An 18181-nucleotide genomic window follows, 5' to 3' on the forward strand; every position below is an offset into this window, starting at 1 on the left:
CCTCGGCGGTGCCCCGGGAAGGAAGGTGCCCCAGGAAGGAAGCCCCCCCAGCCCTGCTGCCTCCGTGGCCCCCCCGTGTGTCCCCCCTGGGCAGGAAACTCGCGGGGCCGCGGCTGAGTCAGCAGCACCGACTGCACCGGGCCCACACAGGACATCCTGCCGGGGTCACCACTACCATGGGGACACCGCTGTGCTGGGGACACCACAGTTCTGGGGACACCACTGCCCCAGGGACACCACAGTGCTGGGGCCACCACCATTCTGGGGTTGCCACCGCTCAGGTGTCACCACCTTCCTGGGGTCACCACTCTTTTGGGGACAGCCTGATCCAGGGAACACCATCCTAGGATGGTCACCACTGTTCCAGGGTCACCATCACCTAGGAGACACCGTCCTGGGGGTCACCACCATTTTGGAGTGGCCCATGGTCCTGAGGGTCACCACCGTTTTGGGGTCACCACCACCCTGGGGACACCACCATGTGAGGGTCACCACTTACCTGGGCTCACCACCGCCCTGGGGTCACCACCATTTTGGGGACACCCCCCCCCCCCCCCCCGCCCTCCAGCCCAGCCGAGCACCGCAGCTCCTTGCACCCCCCCACTCCCCACCCCGCGCGCCGCGGCGCCCCCTGCCGGCACCCCCGCAGCCCCGCCCCCTTCCGCCGAACGGAGGGCGGGGCCTCCCGGGCCGTACCAAACTCGACGAGACGGGGAGGGGGTATCGCGCCTTACCCGTTGCAGCGACTCCACGGAGGTGTGTGTGTGTGTGTGTGTAAGGAGGGGGGGGGGGGTGAAGGTCCGCCTCCGGTCCGATCCCCCGTGTCCCCTCGATGGTCCGCGCCACCAGCCCGTGGTGCCGCGGCCGGGGCGGGGCGGGGCGGGGAGGCGGCACCTCCCCCCCCCCCCCCCGCGGGTGGTGCGCGCCGGGGAGGTTTAAAGCGGGCGGCGGGGGGGAGGCGGTGCCGGCGGGAGCCCGTGGCGGGGGATGGCGTGAGCCGCTGTGAGAGACGGGCGGGGAACGCGGAGCGGGACGGGAAGCGGGGCCGTGGGGGGCCGCGCCCCGCCGCTTTGTCTGCCGCTCTCGGACAAAGGCGGCGCCGTGCCGGCACCCGGGGCGGGGGGGGGGAGCGGGAGCCGGGGGGGAGCGGCGGCGTGGATCGAGACCGGGAGCGGGTGGAGCCGGTGGGGACCGCGAACCAGTCCCCCGGGGGCTCTCCCCGGGACCCCTCTGCCACGGGCGGGGGGTGTGTGTGGAGGAGGCTTGGGGTAGGGTCCGCCTCGGGGGGCGGTTGTTCGTATGTGCGTGTGTGGGGGGGTGGCGGTGCGGGCAGAGCCCCCCCCTGCCCGCACCCCCTCCCAACCCCCTCCTCTCCCCGCTGTGCCCCCCAGGCCCCCGTCGGGCAGGATGCGCGGGGGCTGCGCGGCGGCGGCGGCTGTGCCCTGGCTGGCCCTGCTGGCCCTGGCCCGGCAGCCCCCCGAGAAGCCATCGGCTGCCCCCCTGCTCACCCGCCGGCCCTTCCTGGTGGCCTGGAACGTGCCCACCCAGGACTGCAAGCCCCGCTTCCATGTATCCCTCGACTTCAGCCTCTTCGACCTGCACGCCTCCCCCAACGAGGGCTTCGTGGGGCAGAACCTCACCATCTTCTACAAGGAGCGCCTGGGGCTCTACCCCTACTACACCAGCCAGCGCGTGGCCGTCAACGGCGGCGTCCCCCAAAACAGCAGCCTGTCCGAGCACCTCGCCCGCCTCCAGGAGGGCATCAGCAAGTACATCCGCTCGCCCGCCAAGGAGGGGTTGGCAGTCATCGACTGGGAGGAGTGGCGGCCCATCTGGGCTCGCAACTGGAAGCCCAAGGACATCTACCGGGAGGTGTCACAGCAGCTGGTGTACCAGCGGCAGCCCGCCTGGTCCCGCGAGGAGGTGAACAAGCAGGCGGTGTTCGAGTTCGAGTCGGCCGCCCGGCAGTTCATGGTGAGCACCCTGCGCATGGCCAAGAGCTTCCGACCCAAGCAGCTCTGGGGGTTCTACCTCTTCCCTGACTGCTACAACCATGACTACAGCAAGAACAAGGAGAGCTACACTGGGCAGTGCCCGGACGTGGAGAAAACGCGCAATGACCAGCTGGCGTGGCTCTGGAGGGAGAGCATGGCCCTCTACCCCTCCATCTACCTTGACCTGCTCCTGGCCTCCACCCCCAACAGCCGCAAGTTCGTGCGGGCACGGGTGATGGAGGCCATGCGCATCTCGCAGCAGCACCACGATGGCTACTCCCTGCCCGTCTTCGTTTACACCCGGCCCACCTACATCCGCAAGCTGGATGTGCTCAGCCAGGTAGGGCTGCACCACTGGGACATCCTTCTCCCACACGTTGGGCACCTGGGCTCTGGGGTCAGTCGAGGTGGTCCCTCTGCCCGTGTCCCATTGCGCTCCCATGGAGCGGGGTGGCTCTGGAGGCTGGTGTCCATCCTCACGGTGCTACCAGCACCCTGTGGTTTGGCTGTCTCCACGCGGGGTGGGGAGCAGCACCCTTCGGTACGGTGCTGGCCCTGGGGAGCAGGAGGCGTGGCCAGCCCTGCCTCCGTCCCTCCAAAGGGAGGGGGTCATGGTGTGGGGACCCCCAGCTCAGCTTCCCTGTGGGGGGGGATAATGGGGTGCCACAACTGTCCTTCCTTACGGGCAAGGTGTGTGACAGCAGGGCTGGCACCAGTGGTCACCATCACCAGGGAAGTGCCTGGTGGGTCCCACAGGGCTCCTGGGTCCCAGCAGCCGAGACCCTGGGGTATGTGAGCTCACAGCCCCTGTGCTGTGCTGGCTCAGCCCCCGAGGAGGAGGAGGGTGGTGGTGAGGAGCCTTGTCCCCAAGGAGCTGGGACAGTCCCCTCTCCCTGTATCCTGGAGCAAGGATGGGTTTTGCCTCCCTGACCCCACAGTGGGCTCTCTGGAGCGCACCGTGCTGGGGCCTGTGGGTGCAGTGTGGGGTCTTTGGGCATTAACCAGGCTCTGTCCCCGCAGCCAGATCTGATCTCCACCATCGGAGAGAGTGCAGCACTGGGTGCAGCCGGAGCCATTTTCTGGGGTGACGCGGACTACACTAAAAACCGGGTAGGTTTGGTGTCAACGTGCCCCTGGGGAGGTAGATGATAGATGGGGGGGATCACTTCCTCTCAGAGGGGAACCAGTGGCTTGAGGCTGGGGTGTCCTCTCCATCTGGGGTGCTTCTCTCCCCGGGGCACCCCAACATGCCCCTGATGCCCCCTTCCCCCAGGACTCATGCCAGATCCTCAAGAACTACCTGGAGGGGGACCTGGGCCGCTACATTGTGAACGTCACGACGGCAGCGCAGCTCTGCAGCACGGTGCTGTGCCAGGGCCGGGGCCGCTGCCTGCGCCAGGACAGCACCGCCGACGTCTTCCTCCACCTCAACTCCACCAGCTTTCAGCTGCGGCGCCGGGATGGGGACCACCCCCAGCACCCCCTCTTCTGGGCCGAGGGCCAGCTGTCCCCTGCTGACACCCTCTTCCTACGGACCCACTTTCGCTGCCACTGCTACCAGGGCTGGCAGGGCAGCGGCTGCCAGGTGCCCGCTGGCCCCCGCAGCCGTGCCCCTGACCCCCTGGCACCACTGGGACTTGGGGTGCTGTTGCTGCTTGTGAGCTGGGGCTAATGCCCCTGGACTGAGCTAGCCCCAACCCCCCAGCACCCCCTTTCTGTGGTGGTGTAGGGGACTTATTTAAGATATCCCTGTGATGCAGCTCACTAGGGGGGGCTGCCCCTCACTGCAGGGGTGGAGAGCTGTGTGGTTGCCTCATCTCTGCCTTCCTTGCTGTGGGGCATTTCCCCCCCACTCCGGGGAGGGAAGGAGGGTGGGGTTTATTGGGGGGGGGGGGGGGCCCTCTCCTGTTGTAAGGAGAGGGATGGGGGCAAGGGGGGCATGGGGGCAGGGAGCGGGTGCTGTGTGGTGCTGAGCCCCTGTGCGCTGCCCCACACCGAAGTGCTTTACCTCGAATAAAGCTGGCCGGAGTGCGAGAGGGGTGTGGGCTGATTTTGGGGGGGTGGCGCAGGTCGCCCTACTGCTGCCTAACCGTACCCCCAGGCATAGCCTCCCTGGGCTGGGGGAAGGCGCCGCGGCGGTTGGACCTTCCCCGCGGGTGGGAGCTGCGCGACGGGGCTACGGCCGGGCCACCCACGTGGAGACTGCCGAGGGCCCGCCCCGCCCTCTCCTTGGTCACGCCCCTGCCCGTAGGCTCCGCCCCCCCGCCGCGCTGCCAGCGGGTATCCCCCGCTGTGGCCACGCCCCCTGGCTGCCTTGGCCACGCCCCCTGGCCGGAGCCGCGGGCCGTGGGCGCGGCAGGATCCGTCCGCGGGGCTGGAGCCCCCACGCGACCGTGACAGCCGCGTGGGGACACCGTCCTCTGCGCCACGGCCGGGGGTGGGTACAACCCTGCGGGGGCCGGGGCCACCCCTGCGCCGCCGGTGTCTCTGAACGCTGCTGTCCTGTCCCACGAGTGTCCCCGGGCGGTGCCCTCGCCTGGCTCGTGTCCCCGGCGCTGCCCTGCTCTGCCTTTGTCCCTTTGCCCGTGCCCTTGCAGCCGCTCGCGGCGCTGCCCTGTCCTTGGGTTGCCCGTGGGCACGGCACGGCCCCACGGTGCCGGGGTGCCCGCCCCTGCGTGGCACAGCCCCCTTCCTGCCGACACCCCTCGGCTGCCGTGCGTGTCCCCAGGCCGTGCCCTCCTGTGGCTGCTGTCCCCGTGCCGCGAGTGTCCCCAGGCGGTGCCCTCCCGTGGCTCCTGTCCCCACGCGTGGGTGTCCCCAGACGGTGCCGCCACCTTTCCCGAGACAGTGTCCCGCCAGGTCCTGCCCGATGCCGTGAGCAGTGCCCTGCCCTCCTCCTGCCATTTAATGGCCGATGCTCCCGCACTTCCCCAGCGGCGCCCGCCCGGCACGGCCCACGCCCGTCACCGTGACCTTGCCCCCCCACTCCGTCCGTGTTTGTTTGTCTTTCCAGCCCAGCTCATCGCCGGCCCGTCACCGGGTGTTGACTCTGTGCATTCCTCTCCAGCCGGGCCCGCCGCCGCCAGCCATTAACCGGGGCTGGCACGCTGCTGTGCCCCCTCCGGGGCCGCCGTGCTGGGCTCCGGCTGCTGATAACTTTGGGGACTTCACGCGAGGAGCTGGGAGAGGTGACCCCGGGTGACTGGCACCGCTCGGGGACGGGGGTGTGGATTAGTGCTGGTCCCAGCTCGGGCTGGGGATAAAAGCGCTGAGGTCTGCCCAGGTCTCAGGCTGTCTCGGCTCTCCCCAGGCAGCCCCGGCACCCATCCTGCGCCCTCCAGCACCATGACATGGGGGTGGTCCTGCTGGGTCCTCCTGCTGCTCCTGCTCGGCCCGGCCCGCGCTGGGGGGCCCGGCCCTGTCCTCATCAACCGCCCGTTCGTCACCATCTGGAACATCCCCACCGAGCGCTGTGCCAAGAGGTTCAACGTCACCCTCAACCTGGAGATCTTCGACGTGCTGGCCAACGACCAGCAGTCCTTTATCGGGCAGGACATCACTCTCTTCTACAGTGAGAAGCTGGGGCTCTTCCCCTACTACACCTCTGGGGGGGTGCCAGTGAACGGGGGGCTCCCACAAAATGCCAGCCTGAAGGCTCATCTCCAGCAGGCCACCCGGGACATCGAGGTCACCCTGCCCAGCCCTGCCTACGGCGGGTTGGCCGTCATCGACTGGGAGAAGTGGCGCCCGCTGTGGATCCGCAACTGGGCCTCCATGGACATCTACCGGCAGAAGTCGGAGGAGCTGGTGCGGCAGCAGCACCCGCAGTGGCCCCCCGAGCTGGTGAACAAGACGGCCAAGCAGCAGTTTGAGAAAAGCGCCCGCGACTTCATGGAGCAGACCCTGCGGCTGGGCGAGACCCTCCGTCCCGGTGGCTACTGGGGTTTCTACGGCTTCCCCAACTGCTACAACAACAACTTTAACAGCGTGCCCTACACCGGGACGTGCCCAGTGGTGGAGCAGCAGAGGAACAAGGAGCTGCAGTGGCTCTGGAGGAGCAGCCGGGCGCTCTACCCCAGCATCTACCTGCCCCCCCGCTTCAAAGGCACCAACAAGGCACTCACCTACGTCCGGCATCGCGTGGCCGAGGCTTTTGCCGTCCAGCGTGACGTCCTCAACGACGGCATCCCCGTCCTGCCCTACTCCCAAATCGCCTTTGACTGCACCACCGACTTCCTCTCCCAGGTGATGGGGACGTGGGGACAGTGGGGCACCTCTCGGGCTGGTGGGTTGGCACCGGGGGGGTCTTTCGCTCTGCCGGGGTGGTGCGGGAGTTCTGGGCACTGTCGACTTCTCCTCTTCCCTTGGGTGCAGGAGGACCTGATGCACACCATCGGGGAGAGCGCGGCTCAGGGCGCCGCCGGCATCATCCTCTGGGGCAGCCTCAACTACAGCACCTCCAAGGTGAGTGCGATGGGTGGCACCGCGCCACTGCCCACGGGGACCCCCCGTCCCCCCTCCGCGCAGGGCTGTGACCCCACGTGCTGTTGCAGGAGATGTGCCTCAGGCTGAAGGACTACGTGGAGGGGCCCCTGGGCCACTACATCGTCAACGTGACGGCCAGCGCCGATCTCTGCAGCCAGAGCCTGTGCTCCGGCCAGGGCCGCTGCGTGCGCCGGGAGAACAAGCAGGGCTTCCTCCACCTCGACCCTTCCCGCTTTGCCATCGACCTGCAAGCCGGCAAGCCCTGGCTGGTGGCCCAGAGCCTGGACTCCGGTGACGACGTCACTCAGCTGGCCAAGGAGTTCAGCTGCCAGTGCTACAATAAGTGGCAGGGACCCCGCTGCGACACCCTGGGCTTCGCTGGGTGACCTCCCCCACCCCCACCCCCCGCCACACTGGGGACACCGGGGTGGGCAGGGTGACACCGCCCCACGCCTCAGCACCCTCGCTGTGGGGTTGGGAACCCCACCACGGGGCTGCTAATAAAACCAGTAGGCACCCGCAAGCATCATCTTGTCTTCTGCCACAGCATGTTTTGGGCTGGGAGGGTCCCCCCGTGACACCGGTGGTACCTCCGGATGCTGGCAAGGGCTGTGCATCAGGACAGGGCGTCTGGGAGTGTAATACCTCAGAGAAGCCAGAAAAGAAGAGGAAGACGTATGGGGAAGGATATAGGAAGGGGGGGTAATGGGGGAAGAGGATGGGAAAAGGGGGAATGATGGGGTGCGGCCAGAAAGCAGAGGCTCCAGGGGTGAAAAGGCATGCCTGTGCGGCTGCAGCCACAGGAGTGCGGGCCCCCCCAGCCCCTCACTGGGCACAGAGGGCTGCGGTGTGAAACCAGTGCCCCCACTTTGATTTTCTCCTGGGTGACTATATGCAGACCAGTTCAGCCCTAGAATGATACGAAAGAGCGCCGATTTCTCTAGCCCAGGCTGCTGACTCAGCAATATCTATTTTAGAGTGATCAGGAGCAGGCATGAGATGATACACTGCCTCCCCGGCCGAGCTTAGGTGAAGATGTTGGCATCTTCACCTGGATGTTCAACTTGGGGTGGGGTTATCACGTGCTCGGTTCTCTGATCTTAGGCCATCACTTGGGCATTCTCTCCATGATGAGACCGTGCTGCGTAGCACTGCGTGTTTACTGGGGACTTACAAACTTGCACCCTTATTTCTTATGCTGGTTAATGTAAACCACTGCAAAGCATGGATTGCTCTCCGCAGCATGTGTGACAAGCCAGCTCTCGCCAAAAAATGAACTCCCTGCTCAGTGGAAAGGAAGGGCAGCGTGAAGCAGCATCTAGTTTAGGTCCTTCAGTTAAATCCTCTTTGCTGAACTGGGCCTTGGTAAATGCTGTTATCAGTGTTTCTTCTTTTTGGTCACTGGATAATGGGTTGTCTCCTCCTGGTAAAAGCCAAGCCATGGCTCCATGGCCCAGCTGTGTCACCTGAAGGGTCCCAGGACTTCTCAGCTCCTGATCTTGTGGAGACCTTGGGAGAATGTCTCTGCAGACGAGAGGCCCTCTCATTCATAGCTGTCATGGGGAAGAGCATCCCTGGTGCATGCACCATGCAACACTCATCCTGGCTTTTACTCTCTAGTGCTAAAAAAAACAGGTGAGGATCTGACCAGAAATGGTTCAGCTGGTGGCAGACCAGTTGCTTCTGCTTAGTGTCTGGGTGGTAAAACAGGGACTCACCCTGGGGCTGTGCTGTGCAAACAGGACAGGACAACTGGAAAACGTTTATTGTTCCAAAGGTTTATTACTAACTCTACTAAGCTCTGTTTCTTAACCAACTCTATTAGCAATGCTACTAATTAGATACTACTGACTTGCTGCCAGCTCCCTGGGCTCTCCCGAGGATGTGCTGTGCTGGGGTCCATCGGCAGGGTTGGGGCTGCAGGTGCAGGTGGGGCAGTGGGGAACTGCTGGGCTTTGGCCGTGGGGTGGGCTTGGCCTCGGCAGAGCCGGGACTGCTGCCAGCTCGGGCACTGCAAACAGTGGAGGAGCATGAGCAGCACACTGGAGGCCAGTCGGGGTTTGGCTGCTGGGTGAGAGCAGAATGAAGAGGCACAGGGGGGTGACCCTCCCGCTGCCTGCTGCTCCGGCAGGCTCTGGAAGCGTGGGAGCATCTGCCCGTGGGGATGGGTGGGCGCTGCCGAGGCCGGGAGGTGCTTCGTCCCGTCGCTTGGTCGGTGTGGTCATCACGGGTGGAGACGCCGGCGTGTTCCCTGCAGGCTGACGGTGTGGGCTCATGGAGCGGTGCCTTTCACCCACCGCCGGTGCATCCAGGGGTCTCTGTTTGAGACCAGTTCTCCTCTTGCACTTTGCCAGCAGGTGGGGATGGTCTCTGTTAAAGTTGGGGTTATAGTAGTAGAGTATCTAAAAAAAGTAAAGGCGAAGAGGTAGTTGACACCATTTCAAGACTGGAAATCCCCAAGCTACAAGAACTACAACTTTGAGTTGAAAAAGATGAACATGGATATTGAAAAGGACTCTGAGGGTGATTTGAAACCTGAAGCTCAGGCTAAAACGTTACATGACGGTTCTGTTCAGTCATTGCCACCCCTGGGTTTTTGCCGTCTGGGAGCAGAGCAGTGTAGGACATTCAAAAGCATAAGAACTGCTTTTGAAAGCCAAATACCATGACTTTTCAGCAACTTCAGTGTGGATATGAGCAAGCAGGCAATACTATTGTCCTTAGATGTACCTTCTCAGCATTCAGCAGATGCCACAGGAAGGTTTCAGATTTGGTGCAGCAGGGCATATAGCAAAGACGTTCAGAGCAATCGGGTTACACTGAGTCTGTCTTTCCATTTAATGGGTTCAAACTCAGTGGATACAATCGAACTGTTTTAGCTGTGTTTGTACTAATAAGAAAGACTAATTCAAACCCTCCTGAAAACAACCCGAGAAGGAAATTAAAACCAGACCGCTCACTACCATCCCCACGTCCTCTATTGCAAGGCCTTATTTGATGTGTAGGTCAGTCTGTCTCTCCCCCAGGACTGCTGTGAGCATTAGTTGATGTGCGGAGCAACTGCTGTACCTGGCTGTGAGCAGAAGCTGCTGCTTCTTCTGCCAGGAATTCAGGCAGGGAGGCAGATCTTTGGAAATCCCGTGGCATTTTGGTGAATCCATAGAGGTTCAGCTGTCGAAGGAAACTCTTCATCTTCTGCATGGCAAAAACCCGCAAAGGTCCTCTCCTGCCCAGCACCTCCTCTTTGAAGAGGTCTTCATTGATGGCTACACATTTTCCACCATCACTCCACCAAACAGACCGAAACTGGTCACTTTCCACTATTTTCCAAAGCTTATGTGGAAAGCAGAGGAATAAGAAGTCCTCTTTCATTTCTTCTGTCCCTGCTGGACTGAAGCTCCTCTCTCTGGCCATCATCGCCCTGAGCAGCCAGGCCTTGTCCTGCCAGTCAGCAAGCAAAAGCCCAACTGGCGCCAGCTGACTGGGGGTGCTGCTGGGAAATTCTGATGCTCGTGCCCCACAGCGGTGACATCACAGTGTGACACCGCGGTGATGTTTGCAGGGGTGCCCTGGCTGAAGGGAGCCGACAGAGGAGAAAGTGCTGAAGAGCACTTGTTGCTTTTCGCTCCCAGAGCCACTGGCCCTTGTTGGCTTGTTGCTGGATGTCGACTGTAAGAAAACATCATCCAAGCTGTTAAAGCCACCTATATTTTGCGTTCACCTAAACGCAGACGGCAGCGGCCAGTGTGCGGGAAGCAGCCTCTGGCAGGCAGAGCGGGAGGTAGCCCAAGACACAGGGAAAACCTTGGGGAAAAGGAGGAGGATTCCTCCAATCCTCCACTTTTTCTAGTGGCATTGCAATACAGAGCCAGAGCAGGATGACAGCTTTTTCCGAAGAGCAGAAACAAAGAAGGAAGGAAAACTAATGCAGACGCGTGAAGTGTAACAGGTAGGAGAGCTTGCATAGGTCACACACTTGCACCAGTTTTGGCAGCAAAACCCTATGATCACAGAAATGTTTCCAAACATTCATTTTCCAGATGGTCTAATGGGAACTAATGTCTTTCAAAAAGCAGTTTCTAACACCAATGTCCTGGTCGGAATAGCTTGGTGGTGTGAGCACCCCCAGCACTCGTATGGACCCCAGTGACACCCAGCATTTGGTTTCTGCAGAATTGCTACAGATGACTTGTTCGTTTCTTTTTATTACATTGAATAAGTATCTGAGAAGGTACTAATGGAGACATGATTGGACCTTTGGATTCCCCAGTCATGGCTTTCAGAAACATGTACTGGGTTATTACCAAGCTCCTTGCCATGCTGGTGGCCCCTGAAAAAATTAGTCATAATTGGATTTTGACCCAGAATGAATGATATAATCTAATTCTTACAGAGATCGCTTGGTAAATGTTGGGTGTAAATGCTGGAAACAATATTATCTTAGTAGTTTTTGTATGTGGAATGTGATTGAATGAACGCTCAAACGTGCTCCTCCCAAGCTACAGCGAATCTGGTATTTGCCATGTATTAAATGCTGAAATTGAAAGCAAAGTTCACCTTGCTATTCACACAAAGAAAATTACTATGGATTTCAAGTCCTCTTTATGCCTGGAAGGTATCACATCTGTGTGCTTGGAGCTTTTAGTCATTTGATATGCTTCGAGTTAGGGGCTGGTGTGGGGTTCTGCTAGGCGTAGAAATTTATGTTGCCTCAGTCCATTAGCTGAACTCAGCATTGAAACAGGCATCAGGAAAGAGATGCTTCCTCCGGCTTTGCAGAAGGGTCTAACTCTGACAGAAGCTGTGTAAACACTGCAGGAAGCCCTGCCTCTGGGTGCTGGCTTCTGGCTTGTCTTAAATAAAAGTGAGGCTGGAAACTTGGACCAGCTCTTTTTCTTGGTGTTAAAATAATGCAATCTTGGGCATGAACAGTTTGTCACTTTCAAATAATAGTTTTAAATGTGTAAGAGGATTTGCTTTATTCATCCTACTTATTGTAGCTATTCCTCAGTCCTTGCCTCTTACAGTGCATGTAAAGACACCCAAGACACTGTATTTCATGTAATCTAGACTGTTTTACTCCAGACTCCGAGGAATAGAGACTAGAAAGACACTGCGCATCGTGCCAACAGACAACTTGGAAGCACTGAACATCTGCTGGGTTGTTTTGTTTGGGTTTTTTTTTTTTTTGGTTGTTTTTTTTTTTTTTTTTTCAGGTCTGAACACCATGTTGCGCCTTGCAAATGTGTTGTGCTCTGCAAATCCCTCTGCAGCGCCGGAGCGAGCCCGCGCTGGAGAGGGGCCAAAGCCAGAGGTGCCAGCGGCGATGCGGCGGCGGCCCCCGCCTCTCCGTGCTTCACATTTCGGGCTGCTGCGTGTCTCTCGGGTGGGGTATGCTCATGGTGCCGTCACGGCCCTTTTCTGTGCTCGGGATGACTGAGAAATCTGCTGCGCTCCGGGCTCGCTTGTCCGCTGCGTGACAGGGTTCACGCAAAATCGATTTCTGGGCTTTTTCCACGTGCTGCTTGAAGAAATAAGAACAGTCTGTCACTTAAAACTGTCCTTACACTGCCTAGTTTTTCAACAACTGAGTAATTGTTGTCTAGGTAGTCTAGATCACATTACCTCCAATACCAATTTATTGTAAGTACTTACTATGGTTAACTATCCCAAACAGACAAAACTGAACTTCTGATTGCTCTGCAATTAGAAAGATTATCTTACACTCTAGAGTGGAGATGCTAATAATGAGGAGCCTTTAAATGCTTCGCTAGGACTAGGACACCAAGTAATTTAGCTGAATAGCATGGTGGAGATTAAGTTTTGAATAAAACAGATGGAAGAAAGCCCTCCCAAACAATCCACAGGTTTTTCAGATACAAGTTGGAAATTAGAGGCCTGTTAATTAGCTAGTAAGAAAAGCTCGTCTGCCTTGTTCCCCAACTAAGAATGTCAAAAACAGTAATGACAGAGAAATTTCCCACACTGTTCAAAGTCAGTTTAGTCAGACACTAAGATACTGTTTTAAATATTGTCTTTGCATTTACAGCCCACACCTGTGGTTAGACGACCAAGAGGGTGACCGTATTTTTGAGACCTCAGGAGTTGGTTTAGCACCCCACTAGCTATCACTTGCCATTGCATTTCATTGCATCCAAAGCTTTGGACAGAAATCATAAAACCAAAATCAGAAGAATGGGAAGCAGGTTCTTCCAGACCATTTCTCCTGCAGCTCTTGCAGCTGATTGCTGAGCTGCAAAGCTCTTTTGGAAGAAGTAAATCCTTCCCAAAAGCAGGTCACAGTAGCTGTGCGGCTTGAAATTAAATAGATGGCATGTGGGTCTTTAAAATGCCTTTTATTCCATTTATACTGCTGCTGAGGCTTGTGGCACTCGAGCGCTGATCACTTAATGCTCAGGTTGCTTCACATGGGTGCAAGCGTGCTGCAGCGAAAGGAAAGCAGAGGAGTGCTGGGTGCTCTGCTTTTGGAGGAGATGCTGATAATCAGTGCCAACTTGGGGGTGTTAGAAGCATCTGAACAGAGACATGCTTTTGGTGGAGGTTTCTGGACTAGTGAGCACCCGCTCCCTGCATGTGAATCTGCCTGCATGTGAATTCGCACAGCCCTGGGGATTAGAAAGGAACAAAAACGCGTTCCTACGACTGATCCCATGTCAGGCTGCATGAAGTGACTGCAAAACTCTTGGCGTGTGCAAGACTGACTTGAATCCAACACAGGTTCAGTGCAAGACGGGGCAGTCGGGGGGGAGGCAGGACTCCACCAGTGTCAGCAAATGGGTGCTCCAGTGAGCACTGGGGCGCGGGGGTGTGCGAATCTGGGAACGGGCTGTGGTGGCTCTGTTCAGCTGCCGTTACAGAAAGTCCACCTAAGTACCAATGAACCACCACTCCGCTGTACCCAGAGTCTACAGGCGAGCAGCTCACCCAACCGGAGCAGCGAAGAGGACTCGGGGGGAGATATTGCAGAGGAACGTGAGATTGGGAGGCAGCAGCCCAAAGGCAGCCTCCAAGGACATGTGAACGTGTGAGCAGCTTGAGGTGCTACCCAGAGCAAGAGGTTTCACTGGCTTTGAGTAAAACATACCCGTAATGCTATTGGCATATGTGGGGATGTGCGCAAGGCTTCATTGGTTTCCTATCGATTAACACTTTATATAAAACTTGCATTTTTTTTCACATGCAGTGTTGAAGCTCACTTCTGATTGCTGTTTCAAAAGTGAAATACAAACGCCTACAGAAATAATTTCGAGAAGCTTGAATGTAAGACCCTGTACCCAAAACTCAGCTCAGTCTGTCATCTTTTTCTCAGTCAGTGCAGCACCAACTTGAATACAAGATCTTCTAGCTACCAGTTACCTAAAACGAAAGCAGCTCTTCCTTACAGTCTCTTTGTATTTGGGTTTTGTGTTTGAAAAACCACCCACTTCTTATCTTTTCTCTTGCTCAGGTATTTCTTGAAAAGATCTGAAAAAAGATCTAAGAAAGATCTAAAATGATCTTCAGGGGCCACAGACTGTTGTTGCCCTGGATTTGACGTGCCTTGTTTCAGAGCATTAGCAGGGATATCAGCTGTCATTCCTCTGATTCAACAGATTGCAATTTCAGAAGTTACTTGAAAAAAAAAATGTAAGCCCTGAAGCACGGTTTGCGGGCGCTCAGCAAGTATTTAAACATTCAGTACAAACTACAGACCCTGCTTCAGGTTATATAAACAAAAACGCCTCTGCACTTGGAAGCTTGTTCTGCTTTGTTCCATAATTTTTGAAATCTGCCAGCAATGGGGCTGGGCACCAGAATAGGACTTTCACCACAAAAATGTGGGAGCAGGAGCAGCTCCTTCCTTGCGAGCGTTTCAAGCCTTACACAGGCAGTGCCAGTTGCAAGGGCTTACACATTTTCTGTCAGGGAAATGCGTGGTTTGTGTTTTTCCCTGCAGTCAGGAGGGTCAGAGGCAGAACACTCGTGCTATTTGCAGCATCTCTGCTGCCCTGATTTGGCAGTAACTTCTCTCCTGGTTATTTTCCACCCTGGGATTTTAAAAACAGGCTAATCGGTGTCCTGTGTTGGCATTAGTAAATCAGCAGGAGTGTTATCAACAGCCCAAGGAGGATCAGAATAAGGGCTTGTGAACTGACTTGAGTGAAGCTGTTTGCTTGCACTGTGTAAAACACCTCGCAAACTAATTTTCCTCCAATGACATGTTAAGCATAAAACCATAGAGTGTTCCAAACACTGCTCTAATTTGCTGATGCAGACTTAAAGCAGACACTGAAAACTATAGCAAAACATTTTGCATGAACTGTCTAGCATTTGATTGTAACTCTTCTCAGGAAGAAAAATTTGATTTGACAGATTACTGGTCATAGTTCCATAAATAGCTGTAATCCTCTGTATTGTTGGGCAGAGTTCAGGGTTAGCTTCAGCAAAAACAACCCAAACTGGAATGGAAGTGGGGGAGAAAAACCCCACCACTTTGAGACTGAACCTGCCCTCAGCTCAAAGCACATATTCTTTACTATCTTCTTTGTTTTAATACATGCCAGCCGATACTTGCACACAGCAGATATCAGCTGAGATAAAGGGGGGTTCAATATTTGAGGCGTAGCTTTTCTCACCATAACAACAAATCTGTTAAGAGAGTAAGAGGACATGGATAACTTGCAGGATCCAGCATAGCAGGTGCAGTGTGGTTGGAAGACTGACTTTTGCCAGATTGTATTATAGACAGTCACGGTGCATGATGCAGAAGTACAGTGGCTGGCTGAGCACAAGTATCCTACATACTCTGGGGATTGTGTGTTATGCAAAGCATCAGCAAAATATACACAGTGCCAGTGAGGCATGTGTTTGCTTCCTTGTCTTCAAGGCAGCTGGGAAAAGGGGCGGTCTGTATTTAATCTAATTCTCCTTTTATAAAATAGCAGAGGTGGTGACCTGTGAATATGGTCATCTGAAACCAGCCTGCTCTCTCTGACTGCATAAACCAGCTCTTGGGGCGCAAGTGACTCTATATTCACTGGCCTAGAGCAGAAATGCCTCCCTAAAATGAGCTACCCCTTCCTCCCTGCACCTCTGCCACCCTATCAAAATTAGAGCAGATTTTCTGACAAAATCCATGCTGCATTTATCCACATTGAAAAATACCTATGATGCTTTTTATTTCATGTACTAACACTTGTTCAGTTTGCTTTGACAATCTGCTTATAGAATTTGCTGAAACAGTAATTACATTCAAATTGAATGAATTAATTTGAAAAGCTGCATTCTCCCCATCAGTGCATGAAACTGGGTGAGCCCAAGAACCACCACCAAAATCTCCTAGCAGCTACTCTTCAGGATGTTGGTCAGAAGGGTCGTGAAACTTTTTCCTCTTCAGTTATGGCTAGAAGGTGTAATACAAGTGCTAGTTTTCTGTTAGCTACCAAAGTAAGCCTTACCTTTGTTTCCTAAGCAAGAATAAACTATTTCTACATATGCAGTTTTATACAGAAATACCTACCAATAACACAAAATAAGGGGATCTCATCTTTAGAATGCCTCAGTTTGGGCTCTTGCTAGATAAATCAATGTAAGACTTAAAATAACAAGGCAGTTAATTGATGAGGAGTCCCCAAGTGAAATAGAAGGAATATACATCAGAGTATTCATTTCTATCATGGTCCAAGCATGCCATTTATTTCTTCTGCTACACAGATACTAGGGGAAAGAAGTGCAATAGCAACGCAAGCAATGTGCCAAAAATGCTCTTAATATAATATTTATATAATCTTCTTACATGCTGCCTGCTGTGAAGGGGAGCTGTGATGAAAGATACGTTTTTTTCTTAGTCAAAGGTTACGGAAAATCTCAGTTGTCTGGGATCGAGAAGCAGCACTTGACTACAGCTGCACATACAGAAAACAAGCGGCATAAAAATAGCCAAACACTCCAGCAATGCACATAACAAGATTCCCCCTTTCCAAAGATCCTGAGAAAGGCCAGGCGAGCTCTTAGGGTCTGACCAGACTTGAGTTGAGAATTCCCACTCACCAAGATCATATGAAGACTCCAGTCTTGGGGTACCTTAACATGCTCCTATGCTCAAGACAAGAGTCCGCCTAATATTTTAAGATCTTGCAGTCTGGACAGATAAAATAGCTCAGAGAAAGGAAAAATAATGTACAGCATGATTACACAAATAATTGTATTGTATTAACTTTTGCTTCCCAGTTCACCACTTGATGTTTCTGCCTTTTATTCTTCTCCTGTATACTTAGAATTTATCCGGCTAAAGATTGCAAAATATCTTTAAGAAAAAGAGCTGTGTTGCCTAGTTTAACTGAATGCAATACAGTCCTGCATTTGCCCATTTCCCAAGAAATTTAACAAAGGACCCGACAGCTTAAACCTTCCAATGAGACCGAGGACCTTGACTACAACCTAGATAAAATAGTTACAAAAATCTCATTGGTTTACCCATCTTTAAGTTACTGTCATCCAGAGATGAAAATTATTGGCTCACACTGTGAAATAGCAGTTAATAGCACCAGTGTCCCCAGACAGTCGAGGCCTGTCACAGCAAAGTTGTTCTGATAAGCCTGATCGGATGCTTTCCCTTTCCCAGCAGCTGAAGGCAAGCTGTAGTTTTGTGGCCTTTTCTTCAGTCTCGGGGTAGTAATACATGCTGGGCAGATGATCTTGGAAGTAAGAAAAGCACATTTAGGGCAAAAGATTTTCCAAGGTCCGTAAGTATGTAAATGTTTCCAATTTAACTATTTTTGAGAAGGGCACACGACTAAGTCAAACATTTTCCGAATGGATGACCCTGCTTGCTCAGTCTGCCTGAGCACAAGCTGGGACCAAATATCCCAAGCAGAAACTCGGTGAGTACTTACCTTGAACTCTTCTCTCCTGCTGAGTCCTCCTAAATACAAATAGATTATCAGATTTTTTTTTTTTTTTTTTTCTGTGAATCTGTTCCTAGTTCCACTTGCCCAATTAACTACACCTCCCTAACTTGGACAAAAACTCAACAACCTGATCAATGGCTAGCTGCACAGATCTTGAGCGAAAGCCAAGATTTCTAGCCATTCTTGTTAATAATACCAGTACTGCTGCATCAGCATTTTAATGTGTTTTGCTTTTAAGAACACTTAAGTCTTCTGCAAACTTAGTATCCTGCAGTACAGCTTTTCTGGGAGTGCAGCTGGCGGCACAGTGCCAAACCATCTTGGACAAGAAGGGACAAGCCCGATGGCGAGCAGACAACGGAGGGAGCATTGCGGGGGCCAAGGGCTGGGGTTTGCCTTCCTACCTTGAAGAAAAGCTGCGGAGGAGGATAAACATGGTTAAGCAGAAGACAAAAACCAACAAAAGAAAAGACGAGAGCCCTGTTTGATCTGAGGTGAGGCTCTGTCCATCAGCCCATGCTGGATTACAGGCTGCCTTCATAACTGGTACTCGGGACCTTTTCTTCTGCCAAAGGAGGAGTTGCAATTTCTGGCTGTTACTGAGCTACTTCTCACTGGCTGCAGGGGGTGATGGGGGGGTCACTCTGAACACTTTTACCAGCATTAAGCAGTAAAGAATCCCTGAAGCTGTGTGTTTTTGTTGTGTTTTCTTCATTTTTACGGCCAAGGACAGGAGGGTGACTGGCTGCAGTGCCCAGCCCCTTGAGCTCCATTTCTGGCCCTGCCTCACTA

General features: G+C 54.9%; 2 protein-coding genes across 2 annotated transcripts; both read left to right on the forward strand.

The window, feature by feature from the left end:
• Positions 1-956: 956 nt before the first annotated feature.
• Positions 957-3791, forward strand: HYAL2 (hyaluronidase 2). Its single transcript, XM_042799596.1, has 4 exons — positions 957-1002; positions 1392-2334; positions 3015-3104; positions 3268-3791. Exons 2-4 carry the CDS (start codon positions 1408-1410, stop codon positions 3664-3666), a joined length of 1416 nt encoding a protein of 471 aa, XP_042655530.1. The 5' UTR covers positions 957-1002; positions 1392-1407; the 3' UTR covers positions 3667-3791.
• A 585-nt stretch (positions 3792-4376) lies between these two features.
• On the forward strand, positions 4377-7005 carry HYAL1 (hyaluronidase 1). Its single transcript, XM_032984098.2, has 4 exons — positions 4377-4431; positions 5305-6239; positions 6369-6458; positions 6548-7005. Exons 2-4 carry the CDS (start codon positions 5340-5342, stop codon positions 6863-6865), a joined length of 1308 nt encoding a protein of 435 aa, XP_032839989.2. The 5' UTR covers positions 4377-4431; positions 5305-5339; the 3' UTR covers positions 6866-7005.
• Positions 7006-18181: the final 11176 nt, after the last annotated feature.

Source organism: Tyto alba, unplaced genomic scaffold (genome assembly GCF_018691265.1).
Source record: "Tyto alba isolate M040663 unplaced genomic scaffold, T.alba_DEE_v4.0 Super-Scaffold_3, whole genome shotgun sequence".
NCBI lineage: Eukaryota > Metazoa > Chordata > Aves > Strigiformes > Tytonidae > Tyto > Tyto alba.